Source organism: Vanacampus margaritifer, chromosome 10 (genome assembly GCF_051991255.1).
Source record: "Vanacampus margaritifer isolate UIUO_Vmar chromosome 10, RoL_Vmar_1.0, whole genome shotgun sequence".
NCBI lineage: Eukaryota > Metazoa > Chordata > Actinopteri > Syngnathiformes > Syngnathidae > Vanacampus > Vanacampus margaritifer.
In genome coordinates, this window is record NC_135441.1 from 4,188,381 (window position 1) to 4,216,242 (window position 27,862).

General features: G+C 40.0%; 1 protein-coding gene across 4 annotated transcripts; it reads right to left on the minus strand.

The window, feature by feature from the left end:
- Positions 1 to 1,568: 1,568 nt before the first annotated feature.
- Positions 1,569 to 26,350, minus strand: pcdh10b (protocadherin 10b). Of its 4 annotated transcripts, none has more exons than XM_077578806.1 (7): positions 26,253 to 26,350; positions 23,329 to 25,855; positions 21,729 to 21,787; positions 21,434 to 21,540; positions 6,340 to 6,471; positions 6,109 to 6,259; positions 1,569 to 2,780 (listed from the first exon to the last, which is right to left on the minus strand). In XM_077578806.1, the coding sequence occupies exons 2-6, from the start codon at positions 25,831 to 25,833 to the stop codon at positions 6,141 to 6,143; spliced, it is 2,922 nt and encodes a 973-aa protein (XP_077434932.1). In that variant the 5' UTR covers positions 25,834 to 25,855; positions 26,253 to 26,350; the 3' UTR covers positions 1,569 to 2,780; positions 6,109 to 6,140. The 4 variants fall into 4 exon arrangements, with proteins under 4 accessions (XP_077434932.1, XP_077434931.1, XP_077434934.1 ...); XM_077578805.1 differs by having other exon boundaries at positions 25,964 to 26,344; XM_077578808.1 differs by lacking the exon at positions 6,109 to 6,259 and having other exon boundaries at positions 23,329 to 26,344.
- Between the last annotated feature and the right edge of the window lie 1,512 nt (positions 26,351 to 27,862).

Below are 27,862 nucleotides of genomic sequence, written 5' to 3' on the forward strand. Positions count from 1 at the left end.
TCTTGATTTGTAAATTGCAGTAACATACTGAATCTATTGAGGTCACGCTTCCTATTATCATGTTTCGTATAATAATCACCACCGTTCATTTAAAGTTGGATTAAGCATCTGAAAATCTCTCGTCATCCGCAATGATTGTTTTCTGCTTGAAATAAAGGTAACAATGTACAAAAAAGACCATAAATATATTTATATTTTTATGGTATGCAAGGATGATAAAAATAATCAAAAGGGCTATAGATGCACCCAGCAAGTGACACCATACAGATTACTTTTTTGTGTTGCAATTTAAATACACCATGCTAAAATGAAAAAACAAAAACAAAACAAAAAACATCTTATATCCTGATCTTGTGACTTTTTGCAGAATTGCCATCAGGGATCTTGAACACTAATCTGGTTGTGGTAACATGTTTTTTTTTTTTTAAGGGATAATTTACAAATTCTGCAATCTTCAGCAGTAAAAGATTAATATTTTGTCTATCATGAAAATAGTAACTTTTTACTACTGAAAATTGGAAAATTAGTAAAGTATCCCTTTAAATTAGTTTATTTATATTTATGCAGTCTATAGATAGTATTCACATGACGTCGTTTGCCCACATTGTGTGCCATTCACGGGTTCAGGGAATGTCGAATGGGAACGGACAAAGAAGTGTCCGGAATTGCAAAGATAAATCGAAAGGATTTCTAACAGACAAACTCTAACAAAATGCGTTTTGACCATTTTGATTAAATATCATTGTAAGATGGTGAAAATGCTTTTACCATAATGCAATCGTGATATATGTGCTAGCCGTGCCTAGCTCTGGCTATAAATAGATCTGGTAGTCAAGATGTTCGATTTTGAGATCTCTCCAAATACCTTGCTTAAGGTCTCATATTTTCCTTTCCCATCAGCCAAAAAGTTGAAATTGTTGTTAAAGTGTACGGAAATAAGTGTTGAATCAACAATGTTGTTGTTGTTGTACCATGCTGGCGCTAGTAGCTAGTGCGGTCGGGGAACTAGCTAATTTGGTTTAAAAATAACCCGAGATTCTTTACCTCGAATTTACAAATGATAAATGCACATAGCAACCAATAAAAGCTGAAAGTACAGAAGATGCAAAAATGTCAGTGTTTTGACAGCCATCCTACCTTAGAGCATACCTTGCCATGTAGTCCAGTCCGGGCAGTAACATCGGCAAATGTTTCTAATCCAATCGATTCCACTAATCAACGTGTACCGCTGCAAGGAGTGTTGAACTAAATCTTCTGCATACGTCTTGCTTACACAAGTAACGAGGAAGCTGGGGGTGACATTCGTCAATAACAAAAGAACTTTCGGTGTAAACACAATAGAAACAGAGCTGAGTCCGCTGAAAAGTTGACCCACCATGAGGGGCGGACTCGCGATCCTTTGACATCAGTGAATACTATCTATAGTACGTCATAGAACATAAAAGAAAATGATAGTATGGAACCTACACTTCATTTTGTCAGTTAACACACAATGTTACTCTTTGCTCTGAGTAATGAGCATGTTAAATATAAATACATGAGACCATTTTTTAAAATAATTTTTCAGTTTATTGTTGGCATATTGGTGTTCTTGTGGTTGTGATGTGTGTTGTAAAAACAGAAATGTGTTTAATGGATCCAACTGTATTGTGTAGAAAACATTTAGCATCCTGTAACTTTATAAAATAACCTATTGCTATGTTCTGATTACAATGACACAGAATTACGCAGAATTTTAATTTAAACTATCACCTCCTTTTTATACATTTAAAAAAAAATCATTATGTAAAAGTGAAAACACGTTCTGAAACATGTCAAAGATGTTTTACATTTGCTAAGGCCATTCAGTCACTCTCGTCTCTCTCTGAGATGTACAAGCCTTCAGCAGGGGCACTTAAAAAAAAGATTTTAAAAAATGAAACGCTGAATTTGGAACCCAGAAAACAGATAACACGCTTCCATAACAAGTAAATACAAATTTATATATAGGTTTATATTGAGCTTGAAAGTACAGTAAAGACTTGTCACACATGATAGAAACTACTTGATGCCTCAAGAACACTGTGGTAGTGAAAACCTAAATCTAAATCATGTGTCCTTATTAGTGTCCACACTCAAAAGTCAGCTGGTGGAAAACAAACCCAAAGAAATATAAAAAAGAAGAAACAACTTGATGAAAACATGAAAAAAGAGAATGTTCTATCTCCAACTTTTTCCAACAAAGTTGAAGCCGATTGGAACAGCGATGCCTGACCACAAAAACTGAATAGAAAAATTGAAAACATTTCAAAATGCACAAGGAATCTCCTGTACAGTTTGGCGTGTGTAAGTAGAGTCGCCTAAAGGGCTCAGTGGTGACTGTCCTTGTGTCTGCTTTAGGTTTCCTCAAAGATATACATCAGTGCTGTAAACAGGCTCACACAAAATGGAAAGAAATACATCAAAGTTCAATTTTCATCTCTCCACGGTAGCCATCAGTTAATCCTTTGTTTATTTTCAGTTTCTCAGTCCTGCTGAGACAATGAGGTCTTCCCAGTAAGACCATTCATCTACCTGCCTGCAGCCATTTGTTCCACACTTCCCCCCTCCACGTCGGGTGGACTGAAGCCTGAAGCCTTCGCTCCAGAAAGGGATGAGGGTGTTTACTATCCTCATTTTGCGTGCATGTGTGTGTGTGTATTTCTTGGAGAGGATAGTCTTCATTGTTGGGGGATGATTGTGCAAATTCATGCAGTCTCCGGAATGTCGATACGAAAGGAACTAGTAAACCCTTTTCCTTTCTGGAAGAAGCAAAGAAAAACACAAGTTCTGATTAGCTTTGTGCTAGTGTGAGTGTGTGGCAAGGTTATTTTAGTAAACAAAAACTAACTGAAAAAACTAAACAAAAACAAACAATTTCGTTAACGAAATGAAATAAAAACTAAAATACTTAAAAAAAAAAACCTACATTTTATGTTTACAAAATTAACTAAACTAACTATAATTATAGCAAAAATGTCCTTCATTTTAGTCTTTGGTAATTAATTTAATAGGGATGATTTTAAATGTGATTTTAAGTTGATTTATTTCAAATATTGTACACAAATAATACACATAAAAATAAACTCATATTGAAACTAACTAAAACTAAACTAAAATTAAGCATTAAAAAATAAACTAAAATGAATATAAACTAACAGAACCACACTGAAAACTAATTAAAACTAATTAAATTTAAAAAACAAAACTCAAAATGTAAAAAAAACGAACTAAAATGAAAATTCCAAAACTGTCATAAACTTGGTGTGTGTGGGTGATGTCTGTAAAGTTAGTCTGAGTTAGATGAAGGAAAACAAAACAGAAATAAAAATGGCCTCATTCAAATAGGCCACGTGCAATAGGATGTCTCACATTCCACGATCCTCAGCTCAATTCTTGTGAAATGGTTCATGGATAATAAGTGTGCAACTACGTGATGTGAATGGTGTTGGCAAGGGGGGTGGGGGGATTTTGGGGGGTGCGGGTGGGGGTGGCGGCAGTCTCTGTTAAGGTTAGAGTGGCTGGTGAATATTGCATGGCCAATTTATTTAGGAAGCCAACAAAAGAATGCTCAGCTCAAACCAAGTTGAAAAAGTCTCTCCCACTCTCCAAGTTGTCTGAGTTTCATGATTGTAATCTCCAAGCTCTGGCTATCATCCTGCCCTCTCATCCTGCTTACCCCACCCTTGGCCAAAACCAGGCCTAGGCCTTCATCTCCCAAAAGAGTTTGTGTATCACTGACTCGATCAGATTGGAGGGATTCATGCTCTTGTTATCATCATTCTATCCCTTCCTCCACTCCTCTTCTTGCCTCCCTGCACCTTCCCCCTCCCCACTCTGCTGTTGCCTCTTAACCACCCACTCTGCCACCACCACACTCATTTGCATAAGGGCTTCCGTGATCTACTTTAGAGAGGGAAATGAGTAGCAGTGTTCGTGAGTAATGTGGTGATAAATAGAGCCCTTTGCAGTACACAATATGCATCAAATTGTAACATATAAACAATTTAAAAGGTAGAAATGCACATCTAATTTTATGACATGGAGTTGAAGCACAGGACACTTTGCATTAATCTCCCCGCTGTGCTATTCACTGTTATACTTCCTAAAAAAAACTGTAGCTTATTACTGTTTGCCAGTGGGGATTTTTTTATTTTCAACAAATGGTTGTCTTCTAGCCTTTTGACATCATCATTTCATGTTAAAGTGTAAGTAGGTGTTGTTCTAACAGTGGTGTTAACGTGTTTTTTGTGTTTAAAAAAAGAAAAGAAAATATATTATTTGCGGCACAAAAGCATTCATTAAATCGGGTCATAACTTGGATCATAACCTGCTTGCAGTTCCCGTAGTTTAGGGTTAGGGTTAGTTCAGTTTTTGTAGCTTGGGAACGGATGAATTGCATTTACATTACTTCCTATTGGAAAAAATATGTTAGAGGTTGAACAATTCGGACTTTAAACACTTCGCAGGAACGAATTATGTTCAAACTCCGAGGTACCACAGCATTATTATTATTATTATTATTATTATTATTACTTACAATTTCATTCTTAAAACAAAAGTCTTACAGATATTTGGTTTCAAAACGTGCCACGACAACTTAATTGCTTAGTATGCTTTTATCTTCTATGCTAATAAATTGATTATTGATTATTAACGGCCTTTTGACCGGACTCCCTCAAAAGAGCATCAAACAGCTGCAGCTTCAAACCAGAACAAAGAGATCAGAACATACTACTTCAGTCCTAAAGGTTTTACACTGGCTCCCAGTAAGCTGTAGAATAGACTTAGTTTAAAATTCTGCTCCTTGTCTACAAATCACTGGATGATATGGTTCATGGATAAATAAATGCTGGTTGACTATAAACCCAGTAGGCCTCTGAGGTCTGCAGACTTGACTTAATTAATTAGTGAAGCTTAGTGTTCAAAGCAAACATGGTGAAGCGGCATTTAGCTGTTATGCTGCACAAAAATGGAATAAGCTAAAATGCTTTTAAATCCAGGTTAAAAACTTTGCTTTTAGCAATTTTAGAAACCTACTTTTGTTTCTTTATTTTAAAATGTTTTAATAGTATTCTGTTAACGTGTTTAATGTTGGCATTGTATTTTCCGTTTTTCCCTCTGTGTCTGTATTTCATTAGCAATTGTCAAGAAAACAGGAATAGGTGAAAAAAGAACCGTGAATAGAAAAGGATGCACTGTATGCACTTATCACCAGCAGCAGTCACACCGTTGGAAAAAAAAAGTATATTTTTTTTAAATAAATGTATACATATTTGATGACAGATTAAAAATGGCGGGGAAGGTATGGATTGTGGCTGCAGCATTAATTAAAAGGAAACAAGAAAACATTTTCCCTGTTGTTCTTAACAGCATGCTGTGGTTTTAAATGATAGCGCTGGGAAAGCAGTGGGGTTCTGACAGTTTGATAATTCCAGCTAGCTGTGTCTGCTGATGAGAGAGTGGGGCTCTTCAGTCGCTGCTTGACAAAATTATAATTAAGCATTATCACCAAATTGCAGTGATTGAGGCTGTATCTCTTTGTGGCCTTTGAATGAGTTTAGAATTCTATAGGAAATGTGCCATTTGCCCACCTTTTTTTTCCACTTCCCTCAATCATCTTAAAATGTTTATGTATATATATATAATTTTCCCCCCGTTAGCTGCAGAGACGACAACTGAATGACAATGAGACTCTGCCACACTTTTTAAACAGCAATTTTTCCCGTCTGACTTTCTGACAATAGTGAACGAATACCACAGCCATTTTCCCATACAGGGGTATATTTCATTTTAAAAGGACAAGAGCAGCCTGACAGCACTGTATGTAGGATGTATTGGAGAGGTGTGGGAGGACGATATCATTACAATGGGAGATAACAGAGATACTTTAGGAAGAGGGAGTTAGTTATACACTTTGACAGGAAGCCAGAACATGGGTCAGATCTGAAATTAATTTCACGCTCATTTCCACCAGCCAATTCAGGGAGAGAATTGAATTAGAATTATTCTCTTTTCCCTTAATTGGATGGCCAGATCAGAAAGTAAAGGGCAGGCACTCAGGCCACACAAAGAAAATCGGATACTCACTTATATACACTGCAGTATAAGGTGAGTTGGAGCTAGGCAGAAATGGTTCCAACTCTTTCCTCCCTAGAGTGCCATGATGGTGGTAGTTGAGGTGATGGTTGTGGTGAAGGTGATGGTGAAGATATTTGTATTGGTGACTGACGGGTGTCTCCTTTCCAAAAGTGGAGAAGGACTTATCGGCCATTTGCTCACAGCTTTGAAATACCTCTGTGTCTGGAACTGAGTCCATACCCGGCACATGCAGGTTGCTGCGGTAGTCGGGGCCCTGCCGGCCGTCAGTGGGCATGAAGCTTGGCATCCAGCAGCGATCCGAGTGGCCCAGAGCCTTGCACTCCTCTGTGCAGTTAGAGAACAGATCAGCACCTGGAGGGTGTGCAAAAATAGAAGGTATGGGAATAAAAACATGAGTGTTTTCATCACCAGGCTTCACGGTTCGGTTCGCGCATGATCCGCAAAAAGGAGGGGGGAGGCACGTTCACACAAAAGCAGCATGATCAGTCCACATTCACTATAATACAGGGGTGGGTAAACTCGGTCCTCGAGGGCCAAAGTCCTGCATGTTTTGCATGTTTCCTTTCTCCAACACAGCTGATATATGATCAGCTCGTCAGCAAGCTCTGCATAAGCCTGATAACGATCCTGTTGGTTGGAATCAGCTTGTGTTGGAAGAGGGAACCCTGCATGGAATCAGCTTGTGTTGGAAGAGGGAACCCTCCAAAACCTGCAGGACTACGGCCCTCGAGGACCAAGTTTGCCCACCTCTGCTATAATATCAGCAGAAGAAGTTGAAAACCCCTGTGGATCACGTAAGTCGTATGTAAGACTTCAGGCCTGTGGCTCTAACTTCCATTGTTATGAAAGTGTTTCGAGAGGCTGATGGTGACTCGGCTCAGGGGGGAGGTGGATGCGCACTTAGACTCCCTTTAGTTTGCCTACAAGCGGGGTCGCGGCACTGACGATGCTATCAACAGCATCACACATCTGGTCAGCAAACATCTGGACGTCCCTAAAGCTTATGCACGTGTGTTGTTCGTTGACTTTAGCTCAGCGTTCAACACAATGCAGCCACACCTGCTTTTGGGTAAACTGAAGGAGATGAATGTGAACCCGTACATCTCGAGGTGGTATCACTCCTTCCTGACACAGCGCACACAGCAAGTCAGGGTCAACAGCTCCCTCTCGGAACCCAGATTGATAAGCACAGGCGCCCCACAAGGCTGCGTCAGCTCCCCGGTCCTCTTCACATTGTACACAAATGATTGTGTGACATCACACCCTGAGAACTTTATCATTAAGTTCTCTGATGACACGGCTATCGTCAGCTTGCTGCAGGCCGGCGGTAGCCCACTGGACTATTTCTCAGAAATAGAGAAATTTGTCCAGTGGTGTGACCGGAATCATCTTGTGCTCAATGTGGAGAAGACAGAGGAGGTGATATTTGATCCAAAAACTGTTGGTGACCACGGGCCAGTCGTCATTAAAGGCAATCACATCAGCCAGGTGGGTTCATACAGGTATTTGGGGGTCCACATTGACAACACACTCAGCTGGAGGGTACACGTTGGAAGTCTCTGCTCCAAACTCCAACAGCGTCTCTACTTCCTACGCAGACTTAGGGTCTATGGAGTGGAGCAGAGGATCATGCTGTTGTTCTACCGGGCTGCATTGGAAAGTATTATCAGATACGGCATTGCGGCCTGGTACGGCAACCTGACTGTGCAGTCAAGGTCACAGATTGCCGGTCTGGTGCGGACTGCCATGAAGATCATGGGGGTCAGGAAACATCCTTCCCTACAGATGCTTTATGAGCAGTCCGTCACCAGACTGGCACAGAAAATTGTTACTGACCCGACTCACATTCTGCCTCATGAGTTCCAGCTACTGCCTTCCGGCAGGAGATTCAGGGCCCCCAGAACCAGGCTGAACCGCTACAAGAACTCATCCCTGCCGACATCCATCAAATTGCTTAATAACCGACATTAACTAAGTGGTGCAATATATATATATAGGAGTGTGTGTGTATTATTTATTTAAATTAGCTCTCTCTATTCTGTTGTTTTTCTTACTGTAAACTACTGCTGCACTTCTTATTTAATTTTGATTTTTATCTCTTTCTATTCTGTTGTTTTTTCCTTACTGTAAACTGCAGTTGGACGGAGTCCAGGAAAAAGTTCCCCACGGGGAAAATAAAAGTATATTGTATCGTATCGTATGTATGGTAGCATTTTGGCGAACTGGGGTGAAATTATATTATATATATTATATATATTTTCTTAACCGCTTGTCCTCACAAGGGTCACTGGAGCCTATTCCAGCTGTCTTCAGGCAGTAGGCGGGGTACACCCTGAAGAACTGGCACACAGAGATGAACAACCATCCACACTCACAATCACACCTATGGACAATTTAGAGTGTTCAATTAACCTGCCATGCATGTCTTTGGAATGTGGGAGGAAACCGGAGTACCCGGAGAAAACCCACGCAAGCACGGGGAGAACATGCAAACTCCACCCAGGAAGGCCGAAGCCCGGACTCAATCTCACGTCCTCTGCACTGGGAGGCAGACGCGCTAACCAGTCAGCCACCGTGCCTCTATGCAACATGTTAAATAATATTTTTTTACTTCTGTTGCATTCACAAGTCAATGAAAAATGCGTCCCCAAACAAATACAATGCAGTTCAAACTCATTGCATTTGCTGGTCTGGAGTAAATACAAAAAATGTTCATTACTCCATATGTTTTGAGTCGAGAACCTGTGTATGCATTTTTTTTCTAAAACCTAAATCCTCTTGGTTTGTATTTGTGTCTGAGTCCCTGTTTATGGCAAAAATCTGACCTGTACAGTTTAAGCTATCTGCAGCTAATCCCACATGAATGCAGTCTGATTAGGCTAAAACCGCTGCTATCCCAGCGCGTGTGCCTACGTGTGTGTGTGTGCGTATGAGTGTTGCTATCAAAACATGGAACCTACCCCAAAAAAGATTAGAGTCTCTTCTTTCATCAGGAAAAAAAAGTGTATTTCTATCTGTTTTCGTTTCGCAGCAATTAGCATTAGAACATAGCTAAGTTTCATCATTATTCAAAAATCTGTTTAAAACTGTGGAGAAAACAGCTTTTTGCAACATAGCCCTGGTTTATCTCTTATACTCTGCTCCCACCTACTGGCCGTTTTTGTAATAAATACCATTGCTTCAACTGTTCTCTTCAGTTTAGAGGCTGCATCAAAGCCTTCTGTATGCTCTAGCATAAAAAAACGGATAAATATGTCTTTGGGTGCATGGTAATATTTTAAATGGAACATATTTATACGGTTTTGGGAGCAAATTAATTAATGATAAAGGCTAGCTAGCATTCTAGCATGACTTCCCTTTTTCGACGTTTTCGCTTGGATTACCGAAGTTTTTATTAAAATTACATATTTTCTAACAGTATCATAATGCCATCCAGAAAGTATATTTAATCGCTAATTTAGGGCGCTAAAGAAACGCTAGTTAGTTACGCCGTCATTGTTTGGTACGACAAAAATCTCCGATGTTAGTGGCTAGCAGCTAGCTGTTAGCATGAGCAAGATTGCCTTGCTGGTATGGTGGCCCTGAAGTGCAAAATGCGAAAAAGGGCTGGCAATGGTAATGAGTGACAGCTTTTATTTGGCTTGCTTTCTTTCCTTCTTTTTCACTATTCTGGACCAACTTGCTACTTTGTAATGTTTAAAGTAAGGGAATGTGCCTTAAATGGCACTTTGAGGTATTTTTATTATACAAAAAAAAAAAGAAAAGATAAATAGAACATCATCTTAATTTATTTTATAAAACACTTTTGCCCATTAAAAAAGAAAACTCAAAATGTCAAAATATAGCCGTTCAGATTAGGTTTTTTTTTTTTATGGGCAAAAGTGTTTAAAAAAATAAATGAAGCCAAATAACTATTTATCTTTTTTTCTTCTTTTTTTTGCTGATCCGAAAAACGAACAAATCCGTGATCTGATCCGAACTGTGACTTTTGGGATCCGTTGCCATTAATGTTTAGGTATTGGGTTATAAAGAGTATTAAACAAGGAATTACAGATATCAAAGCTGGTAGTTTTCCACAAGACTTTTACAAGGTGCGCTGACACATCATACTCTTTTATTTTTCCACATTAGGGCTTTCTATTTCTCCATCATTGGGATCAAAGCTACCTGCACAACAAATTTGAACCCTTCAGAGACTACACCCACACATTAATTTGAAAAAGCACTGCAGGAACACTGTATGTACTTGATAGTTGCTAAAATAATGAGGCTCAATTGAGTGCTTTTTAAAAAATGACTACGATAACATAATACCCTTATAGGCAAGTGGGGGTAGGTGGCGGTGGTCAGACAGCTTAAAACAATCGTACTCGCACGGCTGAGCGAGGCTTGAATGCTTTTATGTGTGTGTTCAAATAAATTGCATGTTCAAATAAATTTACACATTTCAGATTTAAAGAGCAATTCTGAAGTAAATTTGGCAAGCCATCTTTTGAGTAGTAACGGCTAAAACTATTTTAAGCATACTTTGGTTAGTTTTTTTTAACACAACCCACCCAGGTTCTTAATTAGACCCATAGTAACGCGCTTCACAATGTATATGTTCGGCAATATTTGGCAAGTGACGTCATTTCCAGAACGGCCATTGTACTGCATTGTGGGTGTCTGAAGCCCTTTTTTGTGATAAAGGCCATACAAATAAACTTGACTACTTTATTTGTGACATAACATTTAATTTCATTTAAAAAGAATAATTCAAGATTTTTTACCTATTGTGAATGGATGTGGAACATTACTCCCACAATGGAGAGATTGCTGTACTACAAGAATTACAAAATTGAAGATCCACAACATTAGCTGAAATAACAAGTTGTATTGATATTTTCTTTATTTTCTTTATTTATTTGATGTTTTCTTCCACTAGAATTTACAAAAACTTCCATTTTCTATGCAACATCCATTTTCTTAACCGCTTGTCCTCACAAGGGTCACTGGAGCCTATTCCAGCTGTCTTCAGGCAGTAGGCGGGGTACACCCTGAAGAACTGACACACAGAGACGAACAACCATCCACACTCACAATCACACCTATGGACAATTTAGAGTGTTCAATTAACCTGCCATGCATGTCTTTGGAATGTGGGAGGAAACCGGAGTACCCGGAGAAAACCCACGCAAGCACGGGGAGAACATGCAAACTCCACCCAGGAAGGCCGAAGCCCGGACTCAATCTCACGTCCTCTGCACTGGGAGGCAGACGCGCTAACCAGTCAGCCACCGTGCCTCTATGCAACATGTTAAATAATATTTTTTTACTTCTGTTGCATTCACAAGTCAATGAAAAATGCGTGCCCAAACAAATACAATGCAGTTCAAACTCATTGCATTTGCTGGTCTGGAGTAAATACAAAAAATGTTCATTACTCCATATGTTTTGAGTCGAGAACCTGTGTATGCATTTTTTTTCTAAACCTAAATCCTCTTGGTTTGTATTTGTGTCTGAGTCCCTGTTTATGGCAAAAATCTGACCTGTACAGTTTAAGCTATCTGCAGCTAATCCCACATGAATGCATTCTGATTAGGCTAAAACCGCTGCTATCCCAGCGCGTGTGCCTACGTGTGTGTGTGTGCGTGTGAGTGTTGTCTTATGTGTGTCAGTAGCGGTCAGCAACGGGGGAATTTGCTTTGTTACAAAGCGGATTAATTTGGGTTGCCGTCACTAACAGCTTGGAAAAGTGCCCAGGCTCCTAACAAGAAGGGTTTCTTATTAAATATTAACCAACATGCCATAAATACATCACATTACATTTTAATATGGTGCCTAACTCAGGGAGGAAGCAACTAACTGTGTTGTTTCATATATATATATATATATATATATATATATATATATATATACATATACACACACACACACACACACATATACATTGTGTGCATATCCTGTACATCTCCATCTCCACGATGGTTGGATACGGGTTTCGATATATGGGGGGCAAAACGATTCAACGATGAAAGTGGAACAATTTGGTTCAACACAGTGGGATTACGAATCGATTTGATATAGTACAGCTCAGATTGAGAGTATAATGCAATGACTTATTTTGTTGTCAACTTACATATATTTGAATGAATTCTACTGTAAATCTGCCATTTCCTTTTTTTTTTGAGAGAGAGTTTAGTATTGTTCATTTGGTAATCTTACCGATTCGACATGTCATCATCATTGCTCTCTCTCTTATTTTTTCTTTGCATGTGCGTGAGTATGTGCATGCGCAAGTGTGTGTGTGCATGTGCAGGTGTGTGTGAGTGTGTACTAATTAATTCACCTAAAACCTATTAAAAATCCCATACCGTTCACCTAAACCGAATACTTCAGAATCCAGCTAGAGACGTGAGGTTGTCAGGAGACCCAAAGAAGGATCAAAGAAAAGAAAGGAAAGTGAAATCCAGCACCGACCAGACATAACCTACTACCCACCGGGTTACCAACCAGAATCTTTCACCAACCCCAGAAACATCTAAATTCCAACATTTCCATTTCCTTCTAAGATCTCTCCAATAAAAGATGATCCGATGAACTGATTAAATTTTCAGTTCAAAACGTTTTTTGTTTGTTTTTGTTACACCCCCTAATATACAGCATATACTCCTCTATTGATAGATAGATAGATAGATAGATAGATAGATAGATAGATAGATAGATAGATAGATAGATAGATAGATAGATAGATAGATAGATAGACAGACAGATAGATATAGTATCGATTATAATTTCCCCAATTAATTAGATTTCGATTTACAAGAGTTTCCTCCCACATTCCAAAGACATGCATGGGAGGTTAATTGAACACTCCAAATTGTCCATAGGTGTGATTGTGAGTATGGTTGTTTGTCTCTGTGTGCCCTGCGATTGGTTCAGGGTGTACCCCGCCTACTGCCCGAAGCCAGCTGGGATAGGCTCCAGCACCTCCCGTGACCCTTGTGAGGAAAAGCGGTCAAGAAAATGGATGGATGGATGGAAGAGTTTAGTTCGATTACGATTTGATTCAATTCAATTCAATCCGATATCGATTAATTATGGCACATCAATTCTTCTTAAATGTCAAGGACATGATAAAAACTCCACAAATATTAAATTTCAAATAAAATTTTGCTGAGGCATTAACTGGTCAAATTATTTAGTTTATTAATGAAAGTAACACGTGTTATGAATCAGTTAAAAACACTTAAGTGATTCATAACGTGTTACTTTCATTACTTTCTTTCAAACATTGACATTAGCAAGGATGAGATGAAAATATTTTCATAATCTAATTCAATAATTGAATAACTGAATTGTCTTTAAGTGCAATAAGTCAGGTCTTTCATAAATCTAAGAAAATACTTTCAAATTCACGATTGGACAGTAAATTTCAAGAAAACGGTAAGATAAAAAAAGGCCTTTAAAATTAAATTTTCGTAAGAATTTATGGGAAAAACATATAAAATAATCGATTCATGGTTTCATGAATCGATGTCGGGCTTGAAAACGAAAATCAATTTGATATTGATTATTCGATTTTTTAAACCCAGCCCTAATAGATAGATAGATAGATAGATAGATAGATAGATAGATAGATAGATAGATAGATAGATAGTGGATAAAGATTAAGCAGCACATGCAGCAATGTATTATGCTGAGCAAATTTAAAACCTCCATTAGTAAAATAGATAGCGCATTAAACTCAAATGGGAGCATGCTCTGTTTCATTTTTCCCCTTTTTAAGAAGGGTACACAGTCACACACGCACACACACACACTCAACTAGATAAAGCCTTCTTGATATTTCTTGACATTTTGGAAAAATTGGAAAAGGCACAGCAGACAGTTTGAAAGGAATCAGGAGGATGAAACCATTCTTGCTGCAGTGCTTGAAAAATGAATAAAACTTTTGGGTTATGCCCTTATCTCCGAATTAAATAGTTGTGCAACTATTTTCTCAGGGTTGCAGACAGTCAGAGGGAGCTATGAATCGCTGGCTGCCAACAATAGCATCTATCTTGTGATTCTGCAGGGAATGAGTATGAATTGTGTCAACATGTTTCTCACAGTGCAAGCAGAGGGGGCAATGCACAGACAGCAGGAAGATGAGGGCTTGCTGACCCTCATTTCTTCTCATATTCCTGTCTCAACTTAGCATTCCACATGGGGGCAAAAGCAAAGCCCCGATAATAACCTTCATTTGGTAATTGGTATGCAGAGGTCGGAAAAATGAATTACTGATCAGTGAGCTGCTACCAAAGTGATAACATGAACTGCAGCGTTAAAGAGGAATTCGCATTTGGCAGCGAGGAGAGATGGGAGTCAAGTTAGGGAGGAAAGTGTTGGCGCTTGTAAAAAGTAGATAAGCACCTTGACTCAATTTCACCAAGTGCATGACATTGACTGCCTTGATGTACTTTATCCATATAGCAGGAATGGAAGGTGGCTAACCAAGAGGAAGTCCAGTGTCTCTTCAATGGTTTTATGGGCTCCAACAGATGAGGAGCTTGGTGGACTTCATTTACTAAAAACTCAGATCAATGTCAGTATACTATTTACACTAGGGGTGTCTGGCGATTACATTTTTTTTTAATCGTAATTAATCACATGACTTCATTAGTTAAGTCAAAATGAATCCCAAATTTCATATCGTACAATAAAAAAAAATGTCTCTTAAGTTTTCATACTCTTGTTGGGAAAACAATGTAAACTAAATATGGCTGCATCTTTTAGTCATTGATACAGTAATTTCATAATATTTCATCAAATTGAGTGGAAATAAAAAAGATGTACTATACTGTAAAAAACGAGTGTGATATTGATTTGTGTTGAGGTCATTTTTCTGCCACGAGATAGCATAATTGCATTTGAAAGACATTGGTGACAGGCTCAGTGCATTTTTCTTTTCATATTATTAAGAGCTATCTAATCTTTAACATGAAGTAACTTGTGAAATTCTGCCCATTTCCCACACCAACAATGTCAGTCGTCTAGTGCATATAATAAAACTGTAAATAATGTCATTCTGACTAAACAAAGTGCTGTGGATAAAATGTAATGCTAAATGTTGGAATGCAGCTTAATGTTTAATTGGAGATGCACTAAAAGTTTGCTGAATTAACATTTTCTTTGCATGGCTTACATACATACATTTACAATAGAATGTCACATGCTCGCCGCACTGAACAAAAATGGAAATTAAATTGACTTCTGAATTTGACTTCCACTATAATATACTACTGATACTTTTATACAATTATTTGCAAAGATTGATTAAAAAATATAAATATATTAAAATATGTAGCTATCGTGTGGTGATTGGTACTTATTTTTTGAAATAATTAGTAGTAGTACTTAAATGATGATAATTTCTCATGAAAAATCTAATGCTTTACAGCTGAAAGAAAGACCAAATTAATCTTCTATAGAATACTTTTTGATCGTATCAAAACTGTCAGAGTCTGAAGAGTGTCTGTTTCGACTCATAATCTTTGATCAGAGATTACTGATTTGCAAAATACTGCCATACTTAGCCTATTAATTCAGGTTCTTGTATTGATATACATGTTTACAAACATGTAGTGGGGAGCTCCTCTTTTGTTAAACAGAAGGGGCTGGCATTTAAAATGCTAATACGCAGGAAACAGGATGCGTCCAGCTACAAGCAGCAGCTGCTGGTGCTTAAATTAAACATAAATGGCGTGGGTTGGAGAGAGAGAGGGAGAGGGGGGGGGGGGGGGATAGAGGGGGGGGTGGAAGGAGGAGAGAGAGGGAGGGAGAGTGAGAGACAGGGGAGAGAGAGAGAGAGAGAGAGAGAGAGAGAGAGAGAGTGAGAGAGAGGCAGGGGAAGGATGGTAGGAGGGAGAGAGAGAGAGAGGGAGGGAGGGAGAAAAAGGGAGAGAGAGGGATGGAAGGGGGAGGGTGAGCGAGAGAGAGCCATGGAGAGGCATGGAGGGATGAAAGGAGAGAGAGAGAGAGGCAAAGAGAGACGGAGGGGGGTGGAAGGAGGGAGGGATTATAGGAGGAAGAGAGGGAGAGGGGAGGAGAGACAGCGAGACAAAGCGAGACAGGGAGGAAAGGAAAGAGAGTGAGAAGGAGGGAGATAGAGAGCGAGAGAGGAAGGGGGCAAGAGAGAGGGACGGCGAGAGAGGGAAAGACAGGTGAGAGAGGGAGTGAGGGAGGGATGGATGGAAGGGATGATAGGAGGGACAGGGGAGGAGAGACAGAGGGAGAGAGAGTGAGACAGAGGGAAGGAAAGAGAGTAAGAGGCAGGGATAGAGAGAGTGAGAGAGAGAGGGGGAGGAAGGAAGGGAGAGAGAGGAAGGGAAATAGAGTGAGGGAGAGAGAGAGGGAGTCTGATCTGTGAATTTCTCCAAAATCTTGTCTAGCTCTTTCTGCCAATGAGGTGTATGTGAAACCTTTTGGCATTGTGCAATGAATGCCGGTGTAAATGGCAAGAAAGCTGCACTTCGGCACAACTCTGACTTGGAGCTTCCACAACCAAAGAATGCCCACCTCAGAATGAAGACATAAAACAGCATTCATAAATAACTCTGTGGGGCCTTTTCTACAAATCAAAAGATGGATAGAAAAGACGCTCAAATAGTCTGCTTTAGGAAAGTAACATTGGGAAAAAAAAGATGGCCATTGTGTCCCAGTGTATTGGTACCCACTGAGTACATTTGGAGGGCAAAGCTACAATGAGCATATGACTTACTTCATGAAGGAATGAAGTAACTGTTATGTTTGCAAAGGCTCAATACTCACTGCATTTGACACAGCCTCATTAAAAGGCATGTCACATCCAGTCGAGTGGTCTCCAGCACCAAGTGATTGAGCTCACAGGGAGCAGGCTCATCATTAACTTTGCTGCGTACAGACGCTCCCCTACTTACGAACATTCGAGTTACGAACAACGGTACATACGAACATTTCTGCGCGTACAGTATGTCGAAAAATGTTCGGAAAGAAATGCTGTAAGTTAGATTTTGTATTGCGCGTAGTGCTTCTTTCCGCCGCTAATACCGACGATTGGCGCTGTGAGAGCTCATTGGAGGCTGAGCAACGTGGCGAGGAGGAGGAGGAAGAAACGCCGGTCCCCATGAAGCAGGAAATAACTTTTGAAGCCGATTCCAGCGACGACGAAGAATCTCTCATGATATAAAATCCTCCTCTTCCTCCTCCTCCATCATCTCCTTAAGCATCGAGTACATCTTCCAAAAGTAAGTTAAACTTCATTTTATTTATCTTATTACGTACATGTACATACTGTGTGTGTGTCTCTCGCTCTCTCTCTCTAACATACGTAGTACAATACAGTACTGTACGTATTCTCTCCATTATTAAAAGTTTTTTTCAGTACAAACCAATGCAGGTTACTTGTACAAGCCTTAAACATACTTATATAAACCTTCAATATACTTATATAGGCTTTAAACATAAATTATAATACAAAATATAGCACTGAAGCAACTTACGAACAAATTCACCTTACGAACGATCGTCCGGAACGTAACTCGTTCGTAAGGTGGGGAGCGTCTGTATTTACAAACTCTGACATGAAATCGACATGCATCAAAAGAAACAGACCCAATGTCGTACAATCATGAATTGGATCGGGGGGTGTACCACGCCCATTAAGAAACCAACCTACTTCAAATGTTTGAAATCATGCACGTGCTTCATTATCTTAATGTGCACCAAAATTATGTGTGGTTTTCCTGCCACATGACTCATCTCCCCACAAAAAATTAATTTGCAGAGAAAAGTTAAAAAAAAAAACAGATTGCAATAAAACATAACCTCCAAACTAGGGATGTAATGAAAACAGCAATATTGTCATTGCCATGTTAAGATATTAAAAGCAGCACATCTGTTTAAAAGGCCAGCTTGTTTTCCATTTGTGCAGTTTCAGCACTATCTGGTGGTTAATTTATTAGTAGGATGAAACGATTGACTCTAGACCAATTTGATTCGATTTTTGATTTTCAGTTCCTGATTTTTGATTCCATTTTTTTGTTGCTTTTTTTTGATAACCCTTCCCCCCCCAAAATGATTTTATTTTATTTTTGTCCTTGTTACAAACATGATTTTTTTGTAACTTTATTATTTTTTTAAATTAATTTTTTTTTTTAAAAAAACAAAAAAAACTTGAAAACTAATAATTTTGACTGTTTAACTACAGTTTTTTCTTATCATCAGTGCTTTGTGGTTAAGGTTAACATTCTGCCCTCACTGCACGTTCTCAGCTTTGTGCAGCGTGACAGATAGACAATATGAAGAATTAAGCTCTAGAAGCTTTGTTGAGTATACATGTTGATTCTTTTACTATTTTCCTTCACAAGGTGTGTCCTTAAACTTCTTTTAACCTTCTAAAATAGATTGGAATTCTTGTGTATGTCTTTATGGATTCAAATTTTAAATTATGTAAATGGGCTAACTTGATAAGTTTTGCTTCATTCTGCCCCTTCTCAAACTTGCATCTTATCATATTGTGCTTTTTTCCCCTTCTTTTGTTGTGTTCTCTTGCTGTGCTTGTTTGAGATGGATAAAACCAAATCAAAATCAAATGACAAAAACTAAACAGGTGTCTCTTCAACAAGTGTAACAATGAGGCCCTCTACTGGATTAATAAGACACTACATCGGCAACACACATTTCATTGCGAGTGTATGGCTACAGGCAATCAACCCACAGACAATATTTTGCCACATCAAAGCAGCACTAAGGAACTTTTCATCCATCCATCCATCCATCATCTACCGCTTATCCGGGGTCGGGTCGCGGGGGCAGCAGCTTTAGCAGGGAAGCCCAGACTTCCCTCTCCCCAGCCACTTCAACCAGTTCCTCCGATGGGATCCCAAGGCGTTCCCAGGCCAGCCAAGAGACATAGCGTGTCTCCAGCGTGTCCTGGGTCGTCCTGGGCCTTCCGCCGGTGGGACATGCCCGGAACACCTCTCCAGGGAGGGGTCCAGGAGGCATCCAAACCAGGAACTTTTCAACCGTCATAAAATATTTCCATAACTCTTCTGATGAAACATCAACTTAAAACTAGTTGAATGGTCATGGCCTGAGGGGATCTATATTGCTTTTACTGGCACTGAGCAACTTTGACAAAGGTGGCAGGAACCCTGTCGCATAAAACTACAAATGTGAACTGCTTTACAGCATACATCAATTCCCCCTTTACCCATTCATTACATAGAAAGAAGTTGATTCGAATGTCTACATGCGATTACTGCTGTCATGGCAGAAGCTGCAAAACAAGCAAAAAGTTTTGTCTGAGGAGACATTATTATTATTTTTTACATCAATGCATATTTTAAAGCTACTAAACGTAGAATATTCTATTTCAAATTGCTACTGTCACCTGCTGAAACTGAAATGAAACTGCAAATAGACAGGGCACGGGAAATTCTAACCCGAAACCAGTCTGAAAACTATTGACCAGAGGTTTGCAGGAGCACTCATTATGAACAGCTAATGTGGCCGGGGTCGACGGCTTCGTGCATGCCAGATCTGCCACACCAGCATCTGTCGAAATTCAAACACAATCTGCTTCTTCCTCTGATCGTTGAATCGGTGAAGGCTGATGTTTGTGGATCTCACTCTGCTTCATCTATCCTTCCTTCCTTTCCTCAGGCTTTCCTTTGGTCGCTTGAGGTCTCCCTAATTTGTTGGAATTTAGATGTTTCTGGGGTTGGTGAAAGATTTTGGTTGGTAACCCGGTGGGTAGTAGGTGATGTCTGGTCGGTGCTGGATTTCACTTTCCTTTCTTTGATCCTTCCTCGGGTCTCCTGACAAACTCACGACTAGCTGGATTCTGAAGTATCCGGTTTAGGTGAACGGTATGGGATTTTTAATAGGTTTTAGGTGAATTAATGAGCACACACTCACTCGCACGCACACACACACACACCCACACATGCACATACTCACGCACATACCAAAAAAAAGAAGAAAAAAAAGAGAGAGCAATGATGATGACATGTTGAATCAGTAAGATTACCGAATGAACAATACTGAAAAAAAAAGAACAGCTAATGTGTTAGAAGAAGACATTTCAGTCATAAATGGTCAAATAAAAAGGCTACTGTAAAGATATTTTGGAGAAAAAAGTTGTACAGTTTACATCGATATTAAATAGATTTTTGATGCGTTGTTACATAACGATTTATCAGTGCAGTTTCATTTTAATTAGGCATGTTTCAGTCACCTATGTTTAAGACCCGCGCTAATTGCCAGATGACGGGGAAACTAACACGTTTAGAGTTCCTCGACAATTTGAACTGATTCACAATGTGTGTGTGCTAGCAAGTAAGGGCCTCAATATTAAGCGTTATTAGAGATTGTTGGACATTTTTTATTTATTTATTTATTTTTTTTACATTGAGGTTAACTCATTTGGTCCCCAAAACGTATAAAAACGTTATATTTCAAATATTGTCATAGTCACAAAAATGTATTTATATGGTTTTTTTATGTTGTTTTTTTATGCTAGAGCATACAGAATGCTTTGATGCAGCCTCTGACCTGAAGAGGTCGCTTAAAGCAATGATAGTTATTACAAAAACGTCCAGCAGGGCCATGTTGCAACAAGATGTTTTCCCCACAGTTTTAAACAGATTTGTGACTAATAATGAAACTTAGCTAAGAACTATATTATAATGCTAATTGCTGCAAAACGGAAACAGATAGAAATATACTTTTTTTCCTGATGAAAGAAGAGACTTTAATCTTTCTTTTGGTAGGTTCCATGTTTTGATAGCAATCCTGTAAAATAGCTGTGAGCGAAGGGGGTTGCTTCAGTGAAAATGGCTGGGAGTGAATGAGTTAATGTTACCTGTACTATTGGAACTACATGTATAAATAATAATCTCCCCTGTTTTTTTGTTCTACAGTACTTCTAGACACAAAGCAAATGAAACAGTCCAAATAGAAAACCTGTTTTGATCATTGCTCACATGGACAAAACAATCAAGCTCCATCTGTTTTCTTTGCTTTTTACAGTAGAAAGTTTAGAAATCATGAGCGACTGCAGCAATTGCCCTTAGAACAAAAACAAAGATTGCTGGATAGATCGACTGAGCTGTGCCACATGATGTTGGCCCCGTTTACAGCCCTTCTCTCTGATTACAAGCAGCTTCCAACACAAGACGCCCCTGGACTCACCATGAATACAAGCCACATGCTCATCAGAAAAATGCGGTCCACGCCAAGCCAGCCAAATCTCTATTTTGCAAATGACGGCAGTCAATCTTTATAACAAAAGAATGAACCGTTTTCCTACCGTTTGGAAGGCCTCTATTCATGGCATCGTGGTCACTGTCTCCCTGCTCGCTGTCTCCATGGCCGCTGTCTTTGGAGCTGACCAGATCTGCCTCCTGGAATGCTGAGCTGGAACCAGACAGAAGGTGAAGTTTGCCATTAACATCATGTACGTAAACAGCACAGGTACAATCTATCTAATCCCATCTCATCATCCAGAGAGCCAGTGCAGTAATGAGAGTTATCAGCGACTAAAGGCAGTAGATAAGCGCTTTCATTACAGGGTAAGCAACAGGAAGGCCTGTCTCGATATTTACCTATTAACACGTCTTGGCCTGTCCACCATGTAGCTTAGCTCTGCTCGCTGGTGTTTGTTCTGAAAGAAAGGTGAAGGTTCTGTGTATCACTCCAAAAAATCTTGAAATGGTATAGCACATTGTTGATCTTATGCTATGAAATGAACGACAATGATACATGAGGCAAGTGTGTTTTTGTGTCGTGATGAAAGCATTTTCTCTTTTGTTAGTATAAAGTGGCATACAAACATGCTAGGATAAATGTTGACACAATGTAAGTCAAAATCATTGTGACTGGATTGCATAATGGCAATGGTTAGTGTGTATGTTACACCAGGAATGACCAACAATGGTAGCCCCTATAGCCTGTGGGCCTGTTCTAAATATAGTTCACCAGTGATGGGACAATTGTGATTTCCCAGGAATGATGATTTGAAAATGTGAACATTGCGAAGATATTTATAGAAATAAAATGTTGCATGTATATATTTATCTGTTTCCTAATAATTCTCAGAAATCATTAACATGATCAGTGTAGAGCTGTCAAAATTAATTGATTGATCAACAAGTAATCAATTATCAAATTAATTGACAACAATTTTAGCAATCGAGTAATCGTTTGGAGCCTTTTTTTTAAATTTACTTAAAATTGTCCAAATCCTCTGATTTCAGCATATCAACAGTAATTGTTCTCTGATTTCTGTAGTCCTTCATGAAAGAAAACTGATCATCTTCTATTAAATCAAAATAAGACATTTGTAAAACCATGAACGAACTGGTAACATCGTACATCTTTTTTAAACACTACACACATGTGAAGTATGAAATAAACAGTAATCAGGGAAAAAATGCTTTTTAATACACTATATTACAAAATTAAAATGAATCAGATTCATCAATTAATCAATAGATTAATCGATTCTAAAAAATATTCGATAGTGACAGCACTAGATCAATGTCACATAAATGAGTAGCATTAATTGCTAATTAACATTGCCCGACTGATATGGATTTTTTTGTTTTCAAGCCTGATGCCATTTCCCATATTTGGCACAATAAAAATTCAGATTACCAAATGATCTGCCGATTAATAAGAATAAAATAACTTTTCTTTGTTCTTTTACACTTAAATCAATAAAGATAGTAAAAGCAGAACATTTGACTGTAGCAGTATAAGCGTTTCATTAACTTTAGATAAGATAAAAAAATTGACCGATGTCATGCATAATTGGCAGGGGGGCTGTTGAATGAATAAAGTGTATTAAATGTATATCTTTTTTTTGGGGCGGGGGCTGATTTTTGGCTACTTTCCACTATTATCGGATGACTTGTGTTTCATACATGAAAATGGACAGTGATACGGCTCTTTTGAGTTCAATTTCCTCACTCAATAGCGAATAATGCTTGAATGAAAATTTATTTGAACACTTTTCAGTGGGCATGTATGGTCACACAAGAGCAGCTGAATGAAGCTGTGTTGACACACTGAATTGAAGGAAAGGGCTTAGGGACATATCATTATGAGGACCGGTTAAGATTAAGTCAAACAGACAGGCTTTAATGGTGACATCCTATTAATGGATTAGACTTTGCAGTAAACAAGAAGCACACATTTTCTTACCTCATTTGATAATATGCTGCCATTTGATATGATGTCAGGCTGCGGGTCTGTGTACCCCGTGACTATGGCTCCACATGGGTTGTGGTCACTGTCTGTACTCCTAGACGGACTACACGGCTTTAGGAACATGAGGTCGGTTTTGGCCGACTCGGGAGTCAGACATACCTGGTAACAATAGTTCTGATTTGGATGGTGGGAGCTGAAGCTCCCTGACTCCTCCACAGGGACTTGAGCTGCACCCGTGCCACTTACATTCACCACACTTTGCACCAGCATGATATCAGACTTGCTGAGCTTTTTCTTATGAGCCCGACCTCGTCGTGAGCAACAGGAGCTGCAGCCCAGGCAACACTCGCTGGTCAGGCAGGTGTAAATGTTTAGCTTTTTTTCCTTTTGGCAACGCACGGCCAGCACGATCATGACCAGGAGGAAGATGAAGGAGACCAAACCCAAGGCAATGATGAGGATGAGCGTGAGGTCCAGACCGCTTTCTTTGGCCTTCACTCGGTCTGCGGCGCCGCGACCCTCTGCCACGCTGTCCACCAACACCACTAGTATGCTGGCACTGGAGGACAGCGGAGGCTGCCCGTGATCTCGCACCTCGATCAACAGGTCGTACAACTGATGAGGGTCTCGTTTCGCCGACGCTCGCCTTGCTGTCCGGAGTTCCCCCGTCCTCCAATCCATCCGGAACATCCCGTTCTCGTTGCCCCTGTGGATGCTGTAGGAAAGCCTGGCGTTTTCGCCGTCGTCTGCATCCATCGCCACGATGCGGGTCACCAAGTAGCCAGGTTCGGCCGAGCGAGGTAGAGGCTCCTTGGCGGTGCCGTTCTTCCCCATCGGGGCGAGCACGAGGGGGGCGTTGTCGTTCTGGTCCACGATGATAACTTTGACAGTGGCGTTAGTCGAGAGCTCTGGGGTGCCTGCGTCTTTTGCCTGGACTACAAATGTGAAATCCTTCAATTGTTCGTAGTCAAAGGACCTCAGTGCGTATAAGTACCCTGTCTCCTCATTTATTGACACGTATGTTTTGACTGACATGCTTTGGATCTCACACTCTAATATGGAATAACTGATGAGAGCATTCTGCCCCATGTCGGGATCCAAAGCAGTCACCGCGTGTATATAAGCCCCTGGGACGTTATTTTCTGTCACGTAAACATCATATATGGCTTGTGTGAATGTGGGGGCGTTGTCATTCTCATCTGACACTTGCACTCGGATGGACTTGCTGGTGGCAAGAGAGGGCAAACCTTTATCCCTGGCAACCACTGTCACTGAATAGGACTCTGCCTGCTCCCTGTCCAACAAGCCATCAGTCACTATGGTGAAATAATTCCGAAATGATGATTTCAATTTGAAGGGCACCTCGCCGAGGATTTCCACGTTCACCTGTCCATTCTCTCCAGCGTCCAAGTCTGTCACACTCAGCAAGGCAATGACGGTGCCGGGGGCCGCTTTTTCACTGACAGACTCAGTGACAGTGCTGAAGGTGATCTCTGGTGCATTGTCATTCACGTCCGTGACTGTGACGAGGACCTTGCAATGCGCGGGCACGGCGTTCGGCCCCATATCCTTGGCTTGGACAAAAATCTGATACAGGCTGCTCTCCTCGAAATCCACCTCCCCGCGCACCTCGATGCGACCTGCGCGCTGGTCGATGCTGAAAATGTCTTTGACGCGGTTGGAAATGTGGTTACTAAAAGAATAGCCGATCTCGCCATTGAGTCCTTCGTCCATGTCGGTGGCATTCAGTTGGATGACGAGCGTACCTGCGGGCGCGTTCTCCGAGAGTGTAACTGCGTAGACGGGCTGCTCAAATACAGGCACATTATCGTTGGAGTCCAGCACTTGAACCACCAGCAGCGCGGTGCCTGTCCTGGGAGGCTGGCCGCCGTCCACCGCGGTCAGCACGTACCTGTGAGCCGCCTGCTGCTCTCGGTCCAGCGGCTTCTCCAGCACTAGCTCGGCGAATTTGTTCCCGTCTGTTTGGGTCTGCACGTCCAGGTAAAAGTAATTGTTGGTGGTGATATCATACGTGCGTAAAGAATTGGTGCCCACATCCTGGTCGAAGGCGCTCTCGAGCGGAAAGCGCGTGCCGGGAGTAGCGCTTTCGGAGATTTCCACCGTTATGTCCGTTTCAGGGAAGCTGGGTGAGTTGTCGTTAATGTCCACCACCTCAATCTCAACTCGAAAAAGCTCCAAAGGGTTCTCCAGGAACACTTCCATGTTGAGCTGACAGCTTGCACTCTGTTTGCATATCTGCTCCCTGTCTATTTTCTCGTTCACAAATAGAACGCCGTTCTCTGTGTTTACTTCCAAGTAAGGGGTCCGAGAGCTGGGCACAACTTGGAAACGGCGTGATGCCATTTTGGTAAGGTCCAGTCCCAAGTCCTCGGCGATATTTCCCACCAAGGTGCCATGGTCCGCCTCCTCCGGCACAGAGTAGCGTATTTGGGCGAGCACTCCATCCGCGATACACAGGACAATTAAAAGCACAATCATCGCCGAGGGGGGAAAAGATATACTAAAAAATAAAAGAAAAAAAATTAAAAAAGAAAGAAAAAAAAGATTAAGTGCACTTGCGGAAAACCTTAAAATCCTTTTAAATGGATCAAATGTTAATTTATATTACCCGTTTCAGGCCAGAAAATGTGACTAAAATGCACACCACTTTTCACCACCATGTATAAGGCACTATTAAAATTGAAAGAAGAAGAAAAAAAGCAGTTCATATTTCCTATCTTTTTCAGATGCGTCCTGGAACGTTTACAGTGCGCATTCCAGTAAAACGCAGTGGCGGATGAGTGATGGCAGGAAATTGGCTAGGTTAAAAAATTGAAATAAATAATTAACCCACTTAAGAAAAGTAAACGTGAGTTATTTCCCGCAATGGTGCGATGCATGGGAGATGTGTCGCTTACTTGTCCTCTTAGTATTCTGGCTCCATGTCTCTTCTTGGCACTCTGCTCCTCCTTCACTGTGTCCTCCTATCCGCTCTGTCTGTGCGGATGCTGTTCACTCAACGATTTGCCCCCCACCCCCCTTGACGCACACGCAAACACGCAGGCATCCGTCGCGCCTCCCCCTGGCCACTGCGGTTGTAAATCACTGGGAGAACTCTCCTGATTTGTTGGCTTGAATTGATCAGCCATGATCGCCCCGCCCACTTATTTCTCCTCTATCAAACTACATCAAACATTGGCACGCCTTCAAGTACCCTAGGAATAAAAATAATTGTTCCAAAATTATGACATATTTATGGTCCAGTACGACTTCAAACTAGTTACAGTATATAACTTAACATTGTTATCGGACTATTTATGGGCTAAAAAATAGGACCATCTCATGGTTTAGGAGGTTACTGAGGGAGTCCATCCATGCCAAATCTATGGCAGACTAATTGGAATGAGTTAAGTATGTATAAGGTGTGTCACCTGTAGAAAAAAACAATTCAAAAGATACATTACATACGTGTATATCAAATAAATACACACACACACATATATATATATATATATATATATGGTGTTGGGCCAAAACCTTGTACTGTACCTCCAAAATCGTAACTTTTCAGGAGACCCTAAAAACGACATGTTTGTTCAACCATTATATTGCATCATCAAAAGGGCAATGTGACTGTTGTTAAAGTTTTAGCAAATTGTTGGATTTATTGATTGATAGTATGTTGAGGATTTTGTGTATACATATATATTGTTGTTTGTCTTTAATTGTTGTAACAATTGTGTATTTTTGTTGCCCCTGTGGACAGGTCACTCCTGGAAAAGATCATTTTAATCTCAATGAGTTTCTTACCTGGTTAAATGAAGGACAAATTGATGATGTGCTGCATGTAGTAGAAAATAACAGTCTTCATTTTCTGTCAGATGGACGCTTTGGAACATATTGTACGGCTCTCTATGTGTCAGAGGCAGGCAGACAGCTATTCATTTCTATAAATGTGCAACACTTGGCCCTGAATTCTCTTTGTATTAAAAACGCATTTCAGCAGCTGATACATGAAATGAACAAAGGTACTTAGACTTTTGTGTTTTCATAATAATCATGATTATAATACATTTTATGTGTAAAGCGCTTTAAAAAAAGGAAACTTAACAGGTTAAAAACATAACAATGAATAAAACACATTCAGAAATAAAAAGTGAAATAAGAGGCAAAAATAAATAAGTAAACAGCAAAGTGAGTCAATGGATAGATGATGAAGGCAGGGTAGAATTGGTGGACTTTGAGAAGTGATTTAAATGATGGTCTTGTGTGTGATGTGGAAAAGTGTTCACAAACACACACATATATATATATATATATATATATATATATATATATATATATATATATATATATATATATATTTATAAGGGGGGGGGGGGGCACCAAGTACACAAACTTTTGCAAGTTTTTTAAAAATTTGATATTTTTTGTGTAATTGTCCAAAGTTCACTGGGAAATGAAAATTGAGTACAGTTTTTAACAGTAGTATATTCTCTTGGGTCATCACAGTTCATTTAGTTTGTTT

Bases quoted from the DNA above. Each gene is read 5' to 3' on its own strand.
- pcdh10b (XM_077578806.1), bottom strand. From the start codon at position 25,833: ATGATTGTGCTTTTAATTGTCCTGTGTATCGCGGATGGAGTGCTCGCC. The intron at 21,788-23,328 runs GTAAGAAAATGT...CCTTTCTTTCAG, and splicing joins GCAGCATATTATCAAATGAG to AACAAACACCAGCGAGCAGA. The intron at 6,260-6,339 runs GTATGGACTCAG...ACTTTTGGAAAG, and splicing joins CAGCAACCTGCATGTGCCGG to GAGACACCCGTCAGTCACCA.